This window comes from Monodon monoceros, unplaced genomic scaffold (assembly GCF_005190385.1).
Source record: "Monodon monoceros isolate NGI ecotype Baffin Bay Population unplaced genomic scaffold, NGI_Narwhal_1 Super_Scaffold_20, whole genome shotgun sequence".
Lineage (NCBI taxonomy): Eukaryota > Metazoa > Chordata > Mammalia > Artiodactyla > Monodontidae > Monodon > Monodon monoceros.
This window is the reverse complement of record NW_021703777.1, coordinates 9,973,612-9,988,242: the sequence shown is the minus strand read 5'-3', so window position 1 is coordinate 9,988,242 and position 14,631 is coordinate 9,973,612. Positions and strand designations below refer to the sequence as shown.

General features: G+C 32.2%; 1 protein-coding gene across 7 annotated transcripts in view; it reads right to left on the bottom strand.

The window, feature by feature from the left end:
* Positions 1 to 14,631, bottom strand: part of CCSER1 (coiled-coil serine rich protein 1) — a 1,246,259-nt gene that overhangs the window by 560,041 nt on the left and 671,587 nt on the right. For all 7 annotated transcript variants that reach the window (XM_029234577.1, XM_029234583.1, XM_029234578.1 and 4 more), the window contains one exon: positions 10,847 to 10,924. In XM_029234577.1, the coding sequence (XP_029090410.1) occupies positions 10,847 to 10,924 (78 nt within the window). The remainder of the gene's footprint in view (positions 1 to 10,846; positions 10,925 to 14,631) is intronic.

The following is a 14,631-nucleotide window of genomic DNA, read 5'->3' as shown; positions in this document are numbered from 1 at the left end:
AGTCAGGTACTAATATTGTACCTGACTCATAGCTAAAATTTTAAAATGAAAGCTATAAGATATATATTTGTATCTGTATGTTTACACATGTCTATATGTATGTTGTAGATGTGTGGTATTTTTCTACCTCCAGATGTTATTGCTAAAATTAATCTGTAAAAGAGTTCTATTTAATTGACTTAAAATAAGTGCTTTATAAATTAAGTATTCCTAAAACTCTCAGAAACATAGAAACTAATCCAATTAAAAAAACCCCACAGAATCTTGGATGATCTCCAGTTAAAGCTAGTTGAAGTTTGTTGGTTTAATTAAAATAGACATGTCCTCAGTGTCATTAAATATAATGCAGACATCCAACTCTCATTCTACTTCGGTTTACTAGTTGAAGAAAGTTCATATTACCTCTGTTAACAAAATTTGTAAACAAGAAAAATAGTTTAGGATGATGGCTGACTTTGTCAAATATCTCACAAAGTTTTCATGAGTAGTTTAAACATAATTGTTGAGAACAAGTGATTTAAAAAGGATAAGAGTTTTTAGGTGAATGTTTCAGCAATAATTATGTATTATGGTACATCTATTTAAATAGTTTCCCAAATCCTTTTGGTAACTTCAATCCTTAGAATTTTGCTGAGTTAAGTGACAGAAATTTATCAAGTATCTAGATTATTTCCAAGTAAGATAAAATATTAAACATCAATTATTCAACATAAGCTTATCTACTTTTGGCTTCCTATTATAGAGGAACTAATTACATTTGGGTTTGTTAGTAAACATTTCTTGTGCCACGTCGAAAGATTTTACTATTAAAAGGAGCACATGGTTCCTAAATTATAAAATGTATTAATAATTAATTTGCCAATGTAAAGAAAACTGTAGTAACATACAGTTTATAATTGCTTACTTTTTAGTTTTCACTATAAAGTTCATAAGGGTTAAAAATTCTAATTAATGTGATTAAAACTGTAGAAACAGTAAGGGAAACAACTGCAAGGAAAGTAAGATGTGTTTTTGGCTAAGCAAATGTATGAGGTATGAAATTCCTAAAAATCTGATCTATACTGGTATAAAATAATTCTATTTATTATCTTAAAATGTATGTCAGACACATAAGCAAATTTCCTTGTCAACTGCATTGTTATGCACTCTCACCCGATCTTTAACAGTAGCTATTTTTAAGTATTTGTCATTTACAGACAGTTATTATTTCACTTTCATGCTTTTGCCAAAGTGCTTAATCTTCAAGGAAATTCATGAAAAGGACTCTAACAAGCACTCTAGAATACAAATTCCTGATAACTTTAAGATCATGAAACCCAACTAGGTAAGAATTACCAGAAATAATCCAAGAACTGGATTAATGAAGAGTGAGATTTAATAACATGGGAATGAATGAAGTGATGAGGATGAATATAATCTTTATGACTTTTTGTTTGAAACATTGCTGGTTCTTTAATGTTTTGTTTTTCTAGACTTAAGGAAACCTTTTTCTTTTCTCTTGACCTAAGTATGAATTAAAGCAATTTGGCAAAGTATGACTTTGTGAATAAAGATGGAACAATTACTTCTTCTCCCTAGCTGATCCCTCCATAATTCAGAAACTGTAAGTATTTTTATACTTATTTGCATAAATTCAATAAGACTCTGTTCTTATAACAGGACAAAACTGGAAACACTGGCTATATTGCCAAGGCTTTGACTGAAATGTCATATCTGAGAATGTGCCTAGAATCAGATGACCACGTAACTTTAAGAAACTAAGTTTGATTTTATGAAGCCAATAATGTCCCTTAGAAAAATAGCCTGGTACCTTGCTTACAGGGTTCCCAGCAACCTTCCCAGGTGAATAAGGAAGTTCAACTTTCTGGCAGGTACAGGAACCTCGAGATATTTTTATACCTTGAGAAGAGATATATATATAGGTTTTGCAGGCAAAGTCTGATGGCAACATTTTGGCTTGGCTTCCTAGCCTTGAGGCTTTTAAAGGTTCAATCTGTGATTCTTTATGAAAGTTCTAGCAAAGCAGATTTAAAAAGAACCTGTACAATCACTATTCTTGCTGCACTTATGTAAATAATCAGGCCAAGTTTAATGAGACTAGACCTATTTTGCAAACGTTTTAGTCTTACTGTGATTGTCTTTGGTAAAAATGAGAGTGATTATAGAGGGGCATGTTTTAGTAGCATACCTTTGTGGATATTAGATTCTAGTCCTATTAATTATTTTTTTATTATTATTTTTTTTTACCTGCAAACTGGAATGGAAACTTTCAGTTTCCTCAGATATCTTGCTACAACTCTTCAAACTCACTTCCAATTTTCTCCCACCCTTCTAACTTGGAATGGGTGAAAAGAAAAGCCCTTTCCTAAAGTTCTGCAAACTGAATGTGAACAACTTGATATAAACTTCAGAGAAATCACCACAACAGCTCATGTATAGACAATCTTCCATGTTTGTTGATATGTGGGACACTCCAAGTTTACCTAAACACCTGATAACATCAGAGACAATCAAACTGAAAAAGATGCTTTGAGCCTGACATATAGAAATCTTGTGCCTGGATTCAGAAACTGAGTTATAGTTTGTTCTCATCATTAATCTTTATCTTTCTTTCTCTACAGAAATGCCTCTTACTAAGTACCTGATTGCAAGCACAGTATAGACCTAATCTTGGAAGCCCGTTTGCAAGACCACTTCTGAGATGAGACACAACAGTTTAACTAGACTGACCTATTCTCAGGACTAAGACACTGGTTCAGTGAAATAATGGATCAACTTATCAACTCAGCTTCTGAACTGTGGGACTTCTTGAGGAAGTTTTAAAGGCAGGACTTAATGGGAGCAGAATTTGACACCCTAAAATATGTCTCTTTGGCATAAGGATCATCTTAAGCTGATTATTTCTAAGTAATTGCAGACACAGGAGAAGCTCTGAAAACTAAATAAAAGTTACCCTTTTGTAAGAGACATTAACATTTATAAGGGAAATCTCTACTTTTAAGGGTATCTCCCTCTCTATACCCAGAAGAGAGAATGATTAAATCTCTAGAAACTTTTATCAATGGAGAAGGCACCAACTTAAATATGCCAAACAACCATACCCTGTTTATTCTACTTTTTCTGATAACCTCTGTAATTTGCCTCCCTGCTGCCCAACATCTTTCTTTTGTCTTTAGCTGGAGATAGTATTTAAGAAGGTAGCTTGGGACATTTCGGGTGTTAACCTAGTTCTCCTGTGTATCTCCCATCTATACCATATGTACACATGTTACTAAACATGTTTTTGTCTTGTTACTCTGTATTATAAGGGTGTCTCAGCCAAGAACCTAGAAGGGTAGAGGGAAAATAATTTTTCTTCCTCTATACAAGTATTCTCAAGTTCTAAAGTATGAGTTAAGTAGTTGAGAAACTTCTTGATAGAGAAAGACCATTATGAGTGCTAATGATCTTGACAGATATTATCCTATTTTGTGCTGCTGAAATCAAGTTACAAGTAGGAGATTGTCAGAGAACAGCAGATATCATAAGAAAACTGAAGGGGGAAAAATGAAGTAATTTAATTAATTAAATCTGATAGCCTGATTAAACAAAGCCTCAACCATGACAAAATAGAAAAGCCATCAGTTGGTATAATGAAAAAAATAAAGTACTGTCACATCGTTATGCTAAGGAAAAAAATTGTCATCATTATCATTTCAATTTAGAATATACGGTTTTATGATTTCTGCATATTGAAAAAGTAATGTTTTTAGGGAGTCATTGTGACTATTACCTTTAAAAACATTTAAATATTAATTTATACAAAGTATAATATAATTGGATCACAAATATACTCAGCCAATATTTGTATGAATCCAGTTTAATCATACTAAAATTCAAATAGCCATTTAAAACATATTAGTGTATAATTTGTTAATTCTTAGTATATACATACAAAAGTTTAAAAAAATTTGCATCGAATCCTACCTTCTATAATAAGTAAATAAAAGTAGATTACTTTTTATACCTATATCATGCAGGTGTTTCTCTGTGTGTATTGAGAGACTATGTGTTTTGGTGTATATATATATATTTATCTATATAATTATTTTGTATTTATATTGCAAAGATACATGTGTATATATATGTTTAAAGAATAAATTTCCTTTTACAGATTTTCCTGATTGTAGACCACATTAAAGGAAACCATTGCTTTCCCTAGGAATAATATAAATCTCCAAAGATTTACATTGAACAAGTACTTGAAGTAAGTCTTAGAGCTTAAATTAATACAAATTATGATTAGCTACAACTGCATAGTACATCATAAACAGATATTGAGAGATGCCCTTAGCGTATACATTGTGTTTTCTTCCTTCAGAAGGGACCCCCTATTATGCAATGCCACTTAGCACACTGGAAAATACTAAAATAACTTCTAAAGTTTTCTAAGGCAAATATTTGAAATTCTGAAGTTAGATTTCCTATAGAAATGGCAATCTATGAGATGGAAGTAGAAGTGGGTTGGGAGAAATTTTCTTTTCAACAAATATCTACTTTTCTTCTCTCCTGTCAATGCTATCACAGAGTCAACATAATTTTAAGCAAATATGATCATCACTATTAGTAGGTGAAAGGGAGCAAAATATACTAGCACAAAACATGCCTCTTTGGCAAATGGATTATCTTGAGCTGGTTATTTTTAAGAAACAGCAGGAGAAGCTCTAAAAAATTGAGAAGTTACCCTTTGTAAGAAGAATTCATTTTTAAGACAAACCTCCAATTGTAAGGGCGTCTCTCTCTCAGTACCAGGAAGAGAATGACCCAATCTCTAGAAAATTCTATCAATGAAGAGGGCACCAACTTAAATCTGCACAACAACCATACCCTTGTTTACTATGTTTTTACTGGTAACCTCCCATTACTGCCCTCCCTACCCCCATTTTCTTTGCCTTCAGCTGGAGGTGGTATTTAAGGTGGTGGTCTGGGCCATATCGGGGAATTACTCTTTTCCTGGGTATGTCCCACTTATACAGGAAGTATACACGCTACTAAACTTCTGTTTGTTTTCTACAGTTATTCTGTCTCTATTACCATGGCGGGCAGACCTCAGCCAAGAAGGTTAGAGGAAAAGTTATTTTTCCTCCCCTACATAATTTAAGCTATATAAAATATTTGTGGGTGTGCTCTTTTGCTTTGTTTTAATGAATATTTTTACAATTATGAGAATTTTCATAGTTAACACTAAGCGTGCTATTTTCCCCATGAGAATTTCAACCACAAATTCACTTAAGGAAAGAATTATCAGTTAACTAACACCAATTCTATGTAGCCAGAAATGAATTAAAGACCTGGAGACATTCCAGGAATGATCTAGCTCCTACATAAAGATTCAGAATTTTAAAAGGAACCATTCAATGCAATACTATTAAGGACAACTGCACGTTGTCACCCATGTTTTAAAATCACTGGTTCTTTATTCTGATTGCATTTAATACGTCTTCTAAAAGGCACAAAGTAGTCACTGCAAAATATTTGTTAGATATAACAAAGAAGTATAGAATAAAAATGTAGGATAGCAATAAGTACTTCTGTATTTTTGTGAATAAAGTAAAACAACGCATACTGATTTGTTACTGATTTTAGGATTATAAAATTATTTAAAAAAATTATCATTAGAGTCTTAATCTATTCATTTAATTTTCACCAAGTAATTACTGAGTGCTTTCTTTATTTGTTCACTGTTAGTAGCACACCTCTAATAAATGGGATGTGCCGATATACAATGAAGTGTAACTATACATTTAAAGTTTATAGATTCAGCTCTGCCTGGGCTGGAAGGAGAGTGGTACACAGAGAAGAGGATGGAGAGAATGCATGCAAAAAAAGAAAGAAGAAAAGCAAATGTAATTGACATAGTATAGTCGATTCGACAGTTTTCTTCTCAGTGCCCCTAAGTGAATATGATCGAAGAGGCTGAGCAGGCTGTTCCCTCAGGTGGTCTGGGCTCCCCTAATGTGAGTTTCCTGATGCACTGGGTCTGATTCTAGGGTTTAATTGTCCAGAATGCATTTTTTTTTTTTTCATATTGCAGGGCCTCTAAATGAAGCAAACTATTCTTATTCTAGGCCTGCAGCCAAGATAACAGCAATTTGTTCTGACTGAGGGTCTTTGAGGAGTTGCAAGGAGCACATCACAAAAGGATTTCTGGCTAAAGGTGATTTTTCACCTCACCTCCTTCAAGTCTCACATCTCACACTTCATCCTCAGACCTGCCCAGGTCACTCTATTGAAAATTTTTGGATCGTAGCCCTGACCACATCCCTACATTCACAATTATCTTTTCCCTGTGTTATTTTTCTCTTTCACATTGCATTAGTAGCTTCTAACATACCATACACTTTACTTATTTATTTTTTACTTTAAGTATAATAAAGTGCAAGCTCCCTGCGGGATTATTTGTTGTTTGGTTAAAGGATGTATCTCAAGTACCTAGAACAAGGCCTGGCTTCCAGTAAGCACTTAGTAATATTTGTTGAACGATGCATGTATGAATCTTCAAAAGTGATGCCCTTAGAATTTCACCAAAAGATAAGCTGATTCCTCCATTAAATATTAACAAGCACCTGTGGCAGTCGATGTTTCCAGTGTTTTTCATCAATGTTCCTATATGAAAGTTACCCTTAATGTAATATGAAAAACTGTAGTTCAAAAGGAAATCTAGAATATATCATTCAGTTTTGAAATCTGATTTTTTTAATTTGTAAAAATTAACAGAAATACCTAAGATAAGTAAATATTAAAGAATGAAGCCTATTGGGGAAAGGTACTCATCTACTAAACACTGGGGCACACTGATAGTTTGATCAGGATAAGCACTGAATTTAAGAAAGATGATAGCAACGAATGGATCCAAAATAGGTTTAAGAAACTACAGTTTATTAGCAGCTGGATGAGGGAGCCTAACTGATAGTTATTCAATTCTTAGCATTGGGCTTAACCCATAAGCTGACATAATGTGTTAGCATAACACAAAATATTCTCCTGCTCTAACAGCTAATAAAACAATTACAGTAAAAACTAATTACTTTTATTCCTTGCATGATGAACTATTTCATATTTGTTAGAACTCCCTGCACACTACTAACTGTGCCGGGAGGGATCCAAAATTAAATCTAAGAAAAATAGCATAAATTGAGAATACATAGGTGATTGTTTTGAGTTTTTCAAAGTGTGTATTCATAATGCAACTACTTAAGTAGAAAGCTGCATTTACAAAGTAAATCCCACCATTTGGAAAATGCGTTAAAATATTTGGAGAACACACAGTGCTGTGAGCGTACATTTCTAAACTGATTTATGCTTCACTCATACATGACAGACAAAATGTGTGATGTCACAATTCGGTTGATTTTAAATAGTCAAATGAAAACCATTAATGATATTTAGACTAACAGTGATTACTAGTATTTGATGAAATACCTGGTAACTTTAAAACTCTTAAAGAAAATATGAACAAAGCATTCCTAGTTCAACTAAACACTTCTTTTTAAATATAAGTGTAAAACATATATTAATGAAAGGAAGATCTTCTTAAAACTTTAGTGCTTCTGCCTCTAAGAGTAATCTAGAGATCCTGTGACAGTTCTGAGTCAAGTTCAGGCACTAACTGAAAGGAAAATTTACACCAAAGTCAATCAGCCACATTTAAAATGACAATCTTCTGTAGACCATCAAAAGGAAGTTAAAAAACTGTTCATAAAGGTGTCAAATTAGCAAAACGATCTGAATTTTCTCACTGCCAGAATATAGCATTTTGGTTGTTCATGCTCAATTACTCTAACCAAAATGTTATTTGCAGTAGTTCAAACTATAAAGTGTTTATAGGCAGCATATGTGCTTTGTTGAAGCATCTACTTATACAACTGATGTAATGAGAAGAATCTTGCCTACCTCTTAATGTAATCTTGTAATTGGCAACATTGCTACCTGACAAAATCTATTCATATTCTCTCCAGTTTTAATAACTCAAGTGACACCTAAGAAATTATTCTTTGATCTTTCAATAAACTAAGCCTGTGAAGACAGAGGAGGGTCAAAGAGGTTAAACTGGCATTGATTATTTAAGACACATTCATCATTTATTTAACAATCTCCCTCATCACAAGAACTATTGTGTTTACAGGCCCTTGCTGAGATACTCTGAATTTACTTTTTTTTTTTTTTTTTTTTTTTTGCGGTACGCGGGCCTCTCACTGTTGTGGCCTCTCCCGTTGCGGAGCACAGGCTCCGGACGCGCAGGCTCAGCAGCCACGGCTCACGGGCCTAGCCGCTCCGCAGCATGTGGGATCTTCCCGGACCGGGGCACGAACCCGTGTCCCCTGCATCGGCAGGTGGACTCTCAACCACGGTGCCACCAGGGAAGCCCTGAATTTACTTTTAAATAATTCTTGCTATGTGCATTAGAAATCAGAGCACACTGTACTCTAACATAAGTTTCAAGTCTCCTGATAAATCTGTTACAGGCTAGAAGTTGTTTATTGTACAAACCTTTGAACTTATTCACTGTAGTGGATATTTGGAAATTTCTTTTAATAGTTTTCATTATAATTAGTATCTTCTGGGGATTCTATTTCCTTTCTTAAGCAAAATGTGTAGTAACAGCTGTCTTCCCAAGGAAATTATATTAATAGATACTTGTAGTCCCTTATATACTGACATTCATATCACTGAAACATGATCCATAATGATCTGTAACGAACAATTTGTGGCGAATATTGAGTTTTAGAAAAAAAAATAAGAGACAAAAAAATCATCCATAATGTGCATGATTTCTACAAGATTTCTCATTTTTTCTGATAAATACTATTGCAAATTACAAATAAATATAGTATACAGTTGGTATATATATATTTGTGAAAAATTAAAATGTCAAATTATATTTTCTGAGAAAATGTGAGCAAAATGTTATAAGTCAAAGGATAATGATTCTTATTGAATATAAGAATGTAAAAATTGAGTTATAAATAGATATTGAAAAGTATAGAAAATATATTTCAGTCATGGAAAAAGTTACACCATTGATGAATAATATTCCAAATAGTCACACAATTTATCACATTTAAAATGCTTTACTTATTTCTGTTTTGTTTATTTAAAGTATTTCCCTCCCCAGTTTTTTCAATACAAATTGCCCTAAAATCTATTACAACACTTACATCTGGTTACTGGCATAGGGTTCTAGATGCATATTTTTGGTAATTAATTTGCTGATTCTGATGATTGTCCTACAATATATCACCAGGAAGTATAAAGTATGAAATCTTTAGAACATATCATTCTATGTTAATGACTACCCAAATCATATCAGAAACTTGTACAAGGTGATCCTTTAAGGACTCACTACCAAAAAATTATTACTCTTTAACCAGTAAAATACATTAAGGTCTCACTGTCAGATATGAAAAGAAGCTACGAATGATGAAGAATTAACTATGATCATGGCTTTTTAAATTTTTATTTACATGTCTGGAGAACTAAATAGCATTGATATAAGAAATTTTGTAAAAACAAGAGAAGTATGGGTCATAGATATGCATTAAAATGCATAGGAAATTGCTAGTAGCTACAACTTAGCTACCTCCCCTATTGAATTATTGTGGTAAAATCCATTTGAACTTAATAAAAACCATTTATTTTAAAAAATATTAAACATTAATATCATTTAAATAACATATAGCACTGGTATTCAAGAAGTATTATAGTCAGAATATTGATATCTAGAATATTTAGGTATCTAGAATAAACATTAAATGAATGTAAGAGAATAACACAAAAGAAAAGCATAGCTTTTAATGTTTTTTTAAATTAAAAAATAATGTACATAAATATCTGAAAACAATTTTTTCTGGAATTGAAAACTTTGGTTTATATCCTCATAGAGACAGCTTTATGTTAAATATGTTAATATACTTTGAAAGGCAACACAATGGTAACATATTTATGTTATAAACACAAGGACATGCAGATAGACATACATTTTATCATTATACCCCTTCATCAAACTTAAAATTCTCTCTCTTCTACTAATACTTGTCAATAAAGTGGTGAAAATAATACATTTTTTTTAAAAAGAAGAGATTTCTCACAAATGTTAGATACAAGATACCGAAGATAATTCCCTTATGTTTCCATCAAAAGGAAATTTAAAGTCATGAACTTAGGCAAAGTGAAAATTTCATTGCTTTATTTAAGATAGGTATTTGAATCAAAGTTGTCCAAAATCATTTAGTGTTACTAGAAGCCATCTTGTATTAAAACATGTTTTATAATCCTATTTTGACAGTTCAACAAGTATTTCACACTGAGAACAAAATGCTAACTTTCAGTTAAATTACTTTCTGCAACCTGCACCAAAGCCCAAAAGCTAAAATAGTACTGTAAATTTCTCTGCAAACCTGTGTTTCCTTTTATGTGCCAGAATGTAAAAACGATATGCTTGGCCCTTAGTGATTGCAAACATAATAACTTTATCAAACAGTTAATAAGTTAGTACTCTCTTCAAAATAAATTGTCCTAGTATTCTAATATGTCTCTTCCACATGTCTGCAAATTCACTAATTCAAAAGACTGTATTAGAGTTGTTGGTTTAAAGAAATTAATAAGACACTGGTATGCTAGTCGGTGCCTGTAATTATCTTTTTCAGTCCCAGAAGGTATTTGGGGATTATTTAAGAGCAAAAGATGAATGGGGAACCACTAAATCCTATTAAATCAATGCATGGGCACAGCAGCAGCAGAAGTAAATAAGCTGTGGAGGTCTGAATACCAATAAAAAAGATAAAAATGGTTTCATATAGCTACTTACATCATAGCCTAGAAGTTCAGTTTGTGTGGATTTATCTACTCTTGAAGCAAAAGCCTTCTGTAAATGCTGAACTTTGTCCTGCAAAAAAAAAAAAAAAAAAAAAAAGCAAAACCAAAAACACATTGTTGGTGAGTCATGTGCTTCTACACTAATATTCCCCACTAATTAAAATTTGGTTACTGTACAATTAATGATTCTTTGTGTGCATACTTCATTCTGGCGGTGCTTTACTTATCAGCTTAAACATTTAGACCTTTAAATTTCAGGTCATAATGACTCCATCTTTGGCATCTTTTCTTTTAGTACAGGAACCACTGAGTCAGGATCATGGTTGAATGCTAGAGACATGATTTGCTTAAATGTGAGATCAAATGATTATACAATGTGAGATCAAATGATTATACTGTTTTTTGTTAGCTGTTGTGTTTTGTCTGGTTTGGTAAATTAAATTGATAGGATTTTACGGATCTTCTTTCAGAGCATTTACATTTAAAATCCAAAACATTTTCAATAAATAATACCATCCAGTGTATTCCATTTAGTATGTTTATATTTTTTTATCTTTATTTTTTTGCTTCTTAATTGTCTCCTTCTGGAATCTACGCATTTAGAAGTCTGTTGTTTAAGGGATCTGACATGACTCCAATCCTGTTATAACTAAGGAACATAATGCATGAAGGATGTCTGGGATTTCATAATTCAAATGCAAATGTACTAATTCTGATTAACTAATGTGACTGGGCCTCTGGCTGGGGTCCTCTTATTACTAAATGTAACACTTAAAAGGAGATCGTGAGCATAATTATTGTAATGTGTTCATTGTGTGTCTGGCACAGCTGGGAGTGCTGTACTCACATGACCACATCTCATCTTGGGAGTTTTACTACTATTACCACCCATTTTGAAGGAGAATAATACAGTTTACAAAGTTTAAGTAACTTAAGTTTCCCAAGAAGTTCACGTGATTCCACTAGATTCTGTTTTTGCCTTAAGTTGCTTTAAAGGAGAATTTGTTTCCCTTACTTGGTCAATAAAATAGTTGTATAATATTTTAATGATAAAAACTGATTTAACTCATCATTTAACTTCTTCGAGGGAGAGACAGTAGTTATCACAAACCTCACTACCAACATACAAAACTTGTTTCCTCTCCTCCCCTCTGCCACCCCTCCCTTCACCTCTCCGTTCACTCTCTTTGCTTTAAATTCCTCCTGAGATATGCAAGTTATCCAAGCTGTTTAACAAAGTACATACATAATTTAGGTAAACATAATTTGACACTGGAAATGTATAAAAGAAATATTTTATGAACTATTAATGTCCCAACCTTCTAACTTCCCTATTACAAAACTTCTAGTGCTGCTATTCAGACAAAAATGAAAATGGAGACTAGATAACTCAAGAAGATGTAATGTGAAAAGGGAAGGTTTTAATTGTTTGAAAAGGATAAGTGAAAATGTGGCCACATTTTCCAAAATAAATTTAAAACAAGAAATAACAAGTTGTGTTTATTTAGACTTCTTTTGGAACTGGGAAGAGAGGAAAAGGTAGTAGCAGGTAAAGGAACAAATAACATTTGCTCTCAGTGAATGGCTGTTTACAAAAGTTTTTGAAATGGGTTGGAGTCCTAAGTATTAGAAAAATAAGTTATAAATCTGTAGGTATATAAATGTTTGTATATGAATCAGAAACTACACCCTAATGCATACAGTGGGAAAGAATAGATAGCAAATACTCCCATTATGCTTTCCCCACATTTTTCATTTTCAAGGGCTTCCACTCTGAAGATAGGAGTTGAAAAGGACTGGTAAACTCTGGTTCATTGGCCATGAAAAACTCGAAAAGCTTCATTAACCAAAAGCCTAATAAAAGCAAAACAAATAAACCCTAAATAAAGAATAGCTATCTTCAGAGGTTTTAAAAGAAAAAAGCACAGACATTTCTAATGAAAAATTCACTGCTACTCCCTTTTGCAGGCATTTCCACAACAAATATACCATATTTGAATTATTTATTATGTATACACTTGTATGCCATATTCAAATGTGGAGAGTAAATTAAATGTTTCCAATTGACTTAGGTGTACAAAATTAAGAATTAAATAATTCAGTGTAAGTTTATTTTATTTAGTAGGAAGAACATTTATGAAACTTTATGACAATTTCTATAACAGAGTTAAAGACTATATAGTTGTTGGGAGATAAGTCTTAATGAGTCTTTTGAATTTCTGAAAGACAGATGGAAATATATGGATCGACAAATTTAATATATAATAACAAGAGTATTATAGATAATAAAAGAGAAAATATACAACAAAAATAACTATTACTAGATGATGGAACAGCAGATAATTTTTATTTCTTATGTAAGAAATGAATATATACTAATTGCCTATATATATTTATATATATAATAGAGGAATAGAAACAAATCATTATATTTTCATTTCCACACTGATTTGACACAATAAACATTTTGATTAAAATTGATTTATTTCAGTATAGAGAAACAGACATTTCACCTTTCTGATGCAAATGTATTTGCACACCTTAATTCATCTATAATTTTTATTAAATGAACATATGGGTGTTGTTCAAGGTACAGGGGACATGAAGGGGGAAAAAATAGCTTCTTTTATTAAAAAAAAAAAAAAAAAAAAACTTCCAGTGTGGAAAGATAGAGAAATCAAAGACAATTAGTACAATATATAAGGTAAAGGTACTATAGAGAAGCTGGAGATATGTGTATGTGTTGGAGAGGAAACATAGGAGAGTTAAATAACTAGAATGCAGAAGCTACTGACGTCCCAACTAAGATGAGAAACATGAATTATTATTAGCCACTTGGAGTGGAAGGGATAGGGGTCTTTCTCAGGCAATGACATTTGCAAATATTTCAAAGTCAGAGAGACCCTGACAAAGATATGTATAAACAGCTACTAGTTCAAACTTGCCTAAGGAAAGACAATGAAAGGGACAATAGTGCGAAATAAGACCAGAGTGGTAAATCAAGTCCATGCCACAAAGGATAGACTTCTACATCAAAGGATTTTAGAGTTACCTTAATTTTTGAAATATTATTTTACAGTGAAAGGCCATAAGAATATTTTAACTAAATTACAACAGAACTTATTTAAATACTTCTTTTCACCTTGTATAAAAGACAAAATTAGAAGGAAGCAACCTGGAACAGAGGAACAATTGAAGTACATGAAACTATTTTTCTGGACCATCAATAAATTTACACATACATGTGATTTAAGTGGCTTTCTTTCAGTATTTTCCTATGTAAGCAAACATTGCAATACCTTCTTCTAATCCCTCTCAGACAGATAGAAGAGTATTAAAACAACTCAACTTTTGGTAGATACACTTTATAAATAATTCTATACCCCAAACAAAATATCTAATTGTTTAAATTTTCCTTTCCAAGCAATGACAATATCAGTAATTCTTAACAAAACACACCCTTTTTTCTTATTTCAGATTCATAAAACATGTGTGCTTAGAATTAACAAAAAGAAAAATAACTAGCATATTCTGTGGAAAAATGTAACCAAGATGGGATGAAAAAGAGGAATTTCATTATTTATATTTGCTGTTTTTACACTGCTGACCAATCTGACTTTTGAATGTGTGGAAGATGTGAATTTTACATAATACTGCTATATGAATTAAAAAATATATAATGATTTTTCTCTCTAAATTTCCAAATAATTTCATCTGACATTAAGAGTAATATAACATCTGTATAATAAAAGCCTGCTACCATAAATGAGTGCATAT